The 6,504-nt window shown below is 36.4% G+C and overlaps 1 protein-coding gene across 1 annotated transcript; it reads right to left on the bottom strand.

Annotated features, from left to right (window-relative positions):
• Positions 1-1,473: 1,473 nt before the first annotated feature.
• On the bottom strand, positions 1,474-5,231 carry LOC110385304 (uncharacterized). The gene is made up of 4 exons (XM_021348417.3): positions 4,285-5,231; positions 3,503-3,658; positions 1,954-2,115; positions 1,474-1,660 (listed from the first exon to the last, which is right to left on the bottom strand). The coding sequence occupies exons 1-4, from the start codon at positions 4,345-4,347 to the stop codon at positions 1,481-1,483; spliced, it is 561 nt and encodes a 186-aa protein (XP_021204092.2). The 5' UTR covers positions 4,348-5,231; the 3' UTR covers positions 1,474-1,480.
• Positions 5,232-6,504: the final 1,273 nt, after the last annotated feature.

The following is a 6,504-nucleotide window of genomic DNA, read 5'->3' as shown; positions in this document are numbered from 1 at the left end:
TTAAACCAGATTAATTTAAAATTAATCATACCAGTCACACTAAGAAAAATGTTCGGATCACAAGCTTCACTGTCCCCGCTCATAGCAATGTAGACGTGGTCTTGTTTTGGCATCCTCGCGACGCCACGCTACCCCTCCTTTGCCTTCAAATGACTATGAACTTTTTAATCACGTAGATAAGATTCAAAATAGTTTGTAATATTTTGCCTCAAAAAGACGCTGCCGGCCGCTGCTCTTTCAGTGGGAATTGACCCTAAGGCTTGTCTACTTTCGATAGTAGGCAGTGTGATCAGTTCGAGTTTTTTTACGTTCTCGATAGCGTAAAAGTTAACTCAAATTTGTATGGAGTTAGAATGTTTATCTACTTTTGCCGCTAGGGGCGCTGTCCCAACTGCATACAAATTTGAGTTAACTTTGACGCTATCGAGAACGAAAACAAAATGGAATTAAGACATTTAAAACTCGCTGCCGCATCTGATTTTGTCCTGTCTAAAATATGAATATTGAATTCGAATTGGTATAATTAACAAAAAAAATATATTTCAAAAACACAGAGTTTATTATTGTAATGCTTTATGAAATTACAACATTCTTAGTTTTTGTTTTCTCTGGCGCGTATTTAAATAGTTTTTTTTTTTTTTTTGGTAATCGAACACTGGAATAGGGGACTTATAACTGGCCATGTGAAAAATATGGATTTTCACAATTGATGCCACAAAAACTATTGAGATTTATTTATCGACACTGCCAATGCTTGCCGCAATAGAAATATTAGCCATTAATCGAACGGCATGTTGTTCTTTTATTAAAAAATTTAAGACCTGTATATTAAAATGTACATGTCAGTGTAGGCTATATACAACATAAACGATTAGCAGCGTATGCTTATGCCTTGAAACTATTTAAAAAATTGCGGCTTGAATCTTTATTAATTTGAAATAAACAAAGGCCGTCTGGTGTAGTGGTAAGTGGCATGGTCACTACACAAGGGGGTTGCGGGTTCGAATCCCGCCAAGGGAAGATATTTGTATGGTAACTATAAATGTCTTTTCCAGGGTTATGAATGTATATTAAATATATGTATGTGTATAATAAAAAATCTTACATTTATATCCGTGATCTGGTACCTGTAACACAAGTTCTTTACGAACTTATCACGGGACCAGTTAACGTGGCGTGATTGTTAATAAATATTTTAATATTTAATATTTAAAGATACATTTTACTAAAAGTTTCTGATTTTTCTGTCAACATTTTTTTATACGTTTTTTTCCTAAACTTGTAACCTACAGGGTTGTCGGCGTAACCGGGAAAATCGGTAAGCTCACGGGGCTCTAACCTGAGGACGTTGCTAAAACTAGCCCTAGCAAGAGCAGTGGTTCCCAGAATCTACCACCGTATCGGAAACACTCACTAAGAAGATCCAGCGATAAACTCGGCTGTGTCTGAGGGTTCGATAAATAAAACTCGCAATCATATTTTAAATTATCTTAATATCGTTGTTTGCTTTAAATTCAAAGGTAACGTCGAGACATCCGACGACTTCGTTATCATCACCGTTCCTCTGTAGTACTGTCGTGTGACAATGAAAAGATCCGTAGAGACCAGCATGAGGTAATTCTTCATAGCTAAACAGGTAGCCTGTAATTTTCTTTTCACACTGGAATCAAAATGGAACATTTATAATGTATACATGGCACGCTGTTAAGTCAAAATTAATGAAGCTCGCAATTCTGATACAGCATTGGACGGGTTAAAATATGTGATTTCCATAAACTTCATTCGTTGTACCTATTATGATACGTCTATTCCTAGACCGAGAATTAGACCCTAAGCTCGGTCTAATTCAATTTTTGTCCATTAGGTACGTCAGTCATGGATTCGAGTGTCTGTATTTGTATTTATTGTTCTATTTTTAGTTTATCTAATATATGAAATTCTCGTGTCACTTACCGGTTCTATCGGAAATCTGGCGGGTTCCACCCCTGCAGCGCTTAAAATTTTTTCCACGTTCTTTCCAATGTGATATTCTACAAATTTAGTGAAGCTCTCGTCTTTCAATACAGTAAAGGGCTTGCACCCACCGTCAACGAACTTACACACTTTGATTTCAATCTGAACACGAAAAATCATTTATTAGTGATTAAAAATATTATATTATTCGTAAGTAAGTGAATTTTAATAGATACAGTATTTAGATGTTTGGTAATTTGTTGTGAAGCAATTATGTGTACGTGTGTACCACCAAAATTGTAAAATAAATGCGTAAAATTAATTGAATTTACGTAAACAAAAAACAAAAAAACAACACTACTATTTCGTAGATAACACACATAAACTAGACTATTTATCGTATAATGTTCACGATTGACTTCCACGGTGAAGGAATAACATCGTGTAATAGAAACTAAACCCGCAAAATTATAATTTGCGTAATTACTGGTGGTAGGACCTCTTGTGAGTCCGCACGGGTAGGTACCACCGCCCCGCCTATTTCTGCCGTGAAGCAGTAATGCGTTTCGGTTTGAAGGGTGGGGCAGCCGTTGTGACTATACTGAGAACTTAGAACTGTATCTCAAGGTGTGTGGCGCATTTACGTTGTAGATGTCTATGGGCTCCAGTAACCACTTAACACCAGGTGGGCTGTGAGCTCGTCCACAAATCTAAGCAATAAAAAAAAAAAAAAAAAATTCATTTTTCGTAAAAAAAAAATTAAGATACCCGTCTCGAATTTTTGGATCATTGCAATAGTCTCGTTATTTTTCAATAGCCGTCATTTGTGTTCAATTAATAGCCTTTAAAAATCACTAACCAAAATTTTTTGTTAATTTTTATTGCCCATGTAGGCAGACGAGCATAAGGCCCACATGATCATGAGTGGTTACTGTCGCCCATGGACTTCAGCAATGCCAGGGGCAGAGCCAAGCCGCTGCCTACCGTTAAATAATTTCCACGCCTCGTTTGAAGAAGGTCATGTCATAGCGCTCGGGAAACACCGTGGAGGGGAGCTCATCCCAAAGCCGGATGGTACGTGGCAAAAAAGATCTCTGGAAACACACTGTGGATGAACGCAGTGGCTCTAGGTAGTATGGATGAATTCTACTCCGGTGGCGGGCGGTGCGATGGTAATTCGCAATCGTGGTTTTCGCATAGCAGGAACAAAATTTACGGAATAGTGTGCCATGGGAGCTAGGGCTTAGTGTGTCTAGGTGTGTCTATCCAATCATTGCAAGGAAGCAACAGAGCCACATAATGAAATGAAGGCCTCAATTTGCTGTCTCAATATGGCCGCATTCACTTTATTACGTCTATGCGCCATAGTAACTACTTGATGTGGATTGAACCCAAAATAATCATTACGAGTCAGGATTAATTCTCGTATTAGTAGCTGAATAGTGTATCTGAAAAAGAAACTGTTTCGCTTAAAAAAATTAAAAAAAATATTCAAACGAATATTATTAGTATTCTGATTTCGAGGGAAAAAAGCACCCTATATATTTACTCCATAGGAATCGTCTAGGCGTGTTTCGATTTTGAGGACGCCGTTGAACCCATCGTGCGTCCTGTTCATTTTCCTCCGGTGCAAGTCTAAGTTGAACAGATGCTGTTCATACCCTTCACACTGCTGTAAGTTCGTTACTCTGTAAGAACCGCGACCCTGGATATAGACAAGAAAAAAAATAAAATATCGGTTGTCTGTAAAGTCGGTTTACTGACGGTAGTTGAACGTGACAACGTCATAAGAAAATAATGATGGAATTCATTTTTCAAAATTTTCTAATTTTTATTCGCTGAGGCGAGGTTTAACGCGTAGACCGATTGTGCCTCTTTGTCGCTCGTTGCCACCACCCTGCCTATTTGTGCTGTGAAGCAGTAATGCGTTTCCGTTTGAAAGATGGGGCAGCCGTTGTAACTAAACTGAGACCTTAGAACTTATATCTCAAGGTGGATGGCGGCACTTACGTTGTATCTCGCTTCTATCACTAATAAGTCTGCGATTGGCAGAAAAAAATGCGAGTCAAGTTTATTTTGACTCGAGAATATTGTAAACAGGTATCTTCTGTTATTAAGAAACATACTTTAACGGACATGGGTCGAACCGAATTCAGTGTTAGGTGGAATGACGGTGCAAATGCCCTTACCCGTTTTGAGGTACGAGATGAGGTCTCAAATAGCTACCTCCGTCAACGTGGACCATATGGTTTATGTTAGAATAAGGCAGAAACTTAGTACCATTTATTACGTGTTACGAACTTATGATAAAAATCAAATAAAAATTCTTACGATAATATTCTCCAAGCTCTGAACAGAAAAAAACGAAAAAACAAGTAAAATTAAACAAATCATTTTTATACCTTTCAACTGTAAAATGTATTGTCCGATCCCAAATATATAGTAAAGCGATATTTTGATTGAAAAGATAACACCTAGCGTGTTCCATTTTATTTATGTTTTGTAGTATCTAGATTATTCATGATTAAAATCTGTTAATGGAATAACATTGATAGTATGTGTAATTTGACGCGTATAGTTGTGTTATTTCACTTGTTTATATAGTTGTTGCAAAGTATGAGCACGTGTGGCCTTTATTTGTAGTTGTAATCGTAAATACACATTTTGCAGATTGCAGCCTTGATACACGAGGTGGCAATCTCAATTTTATTAAAGTCTGCCCCACAATTCAGACCGCAATGTATACACAAATTGAAGTCGTCGTGGTCTGAAGAATAAGACATCCGGTGCATTCGTATCTAACAATGCACCGGTGTTCGAATCCCGCAGGCGGGTACCAATTTTTCTAATGAAATACGTACCTACTTAAGAAATGTTCGCAATTGACTTCCACGGTGAAGGCATAACATCGTGTAATAAAAATCAAACCCGCAAAATAATAGTTTGCGTAATTGCTGGTGGTAGGACCCCTTGTGAGTCCGCACGAGTAGGTACCACCACCAAGCCTATTTTTGCCGTGAAACAGTAACAGCGTTTGGGTTTGAAAGGTGGGACAGCCGTTGTAATTATACTGAGACCTTAGAACTTATATCTCAAGGTGGTTGGCGCATTTACGTTGTATATGTCTATGGGCTCCAGTTACTACTTAACATCAGGTGGGCTGTGAACTCGTCCAACCATCTAAGCAATAAAAAATAAAATTATATTTTCTAGAAATATCTTTCACCGTCTAAAATTATAGCTATATCCTTTTCAAGCTACGTGAGTTTTTTATTTATTTTAATAATATTACACTTAATTTAGTTACCAGGTTACATAGATAAATTTTAATGTTTCACCTATTAAATCGCGTTTCAGATATGCTAAAAAGTAAATGAATTGTGTTCTTATTTCCATTAAAATACTGCCTATTTGAGTATGGCTGATTGAAAATTCTCAGCACGATTCCATTTAATTTTGTGTTTGCTTTCAATTACGAATATATCACTGCTTCAATCTCTACCACTGTACTGTAACCGTTTCGAATCATTGTTTTTCCCGAATGATACATTTATTGCCAAAGCGAACATTAATACTAACTAGAGGTCCCGCAGTAGCCGAAATTCGACTATAATTAATTGGAATTGTAAGTTTGTACACTATTCTGATTGTATTTTATACTTCTATAATCACAAATTTCGCCAAGGCTACACTATAAAAAAATATTAATAAAGTCAAACAATATTTAATCTGTTCTCAATTTGATCACAGACGTCAAGAACAAAAGTTTGAAAATAAATAGTATGCATGCGTGTGTGCGTCAAATACATGGTATGTAGTGTGTGTAATGTTTTCTTTATTGATTTAACTATTATTTATGCATTATTTAAAAAAAAATTAGCATTGTGCACTTCTTCTCTATATTCTCTATAAGTGTAAAAAATTTCATACTTCTCCGTTAGCGCAATTTTCGTAAAAAGGAATACAAAGTTTTTGCTTCACGTATTAATATATAGATAATAATAATAATAATAATAAATAAATAAATATTTACTAACAGTCACGCCACGTTAACTGGTCCCGTGATAAGTTCGTAAAGAACTTGTGTTACAGGTACCAGATAACGGAAATAAATATAAGATTTTTATTAGACACATACGCATGTTTAATATACATCCATAACCCTGGAAAAGACATTTATATTTATCGTACAAATATCTTCCCTTGGCGGGATTAGAACCTGCGACCCCCTTGTGTAGTGACCATGTCACTGACCACTACACCAGACGGCCGTTAAAATAGTGAAGAACTCATCCAGATATTTAATTTTGTTTTTCAAAATGTGACTTGTCATGAATTTGTCTTTAGAGAAAATTCACGAGTGGTCGTAACCTCTTTGAGAAATATAGTGAGGTATTAATGCATAATATGTGCAGTGGTTTGAGTTAGCTTTTAAAACAGATACCACATTTTCCATTTAAATACGCAAGATCTGAAGACGTGTTCACGAATGACTTACACATTAGAAAACTTCGTGGTTTAAACCTACGGTATTCCTTGATGTCGTTTGAA

The sequence above is a fragment of the Bombyx mori genome, chromosome 26, assembly GCF_030269925.1.
Source record: "Bombyx mori chromosome 26, ASM3026992v2".
NCBI classification, from domain to species: Eukaryota; Metazoa; Arthropoda; class Insecta; order Lepidoptera; family Bombycidae; genus Bombyx; species Bombyx mori.
The sequence above is the reverse complement of the archived record's forward strand: the minus strand, read 5'-3'. Positions and strand labels throughout refer to the sequence as shown.

Coding starts and splice junctions, on each gene's coding strand:
- LOC110385304 (XM_021348417.3), bottom strand. CDS start 4,347: ATGATTTGTTTAATTTTACTTGTTTTTTCGTTTTTTTCTGTTCAGAGC. Junction 3,659..4,284: donor AGAGCTTGGAGAATATTATC/GTAAGAATTTTT, acceptor GTCTATATCCAG/GGTCGCGGTTCTTACAGAGT. Junction 1,661..1,953: donor CCAGATTTCCGATAGAACCG/GTAAGTGACACG, acceptor TTTTGATTCCAG/TGTGAAAAGAAAATTACAGG.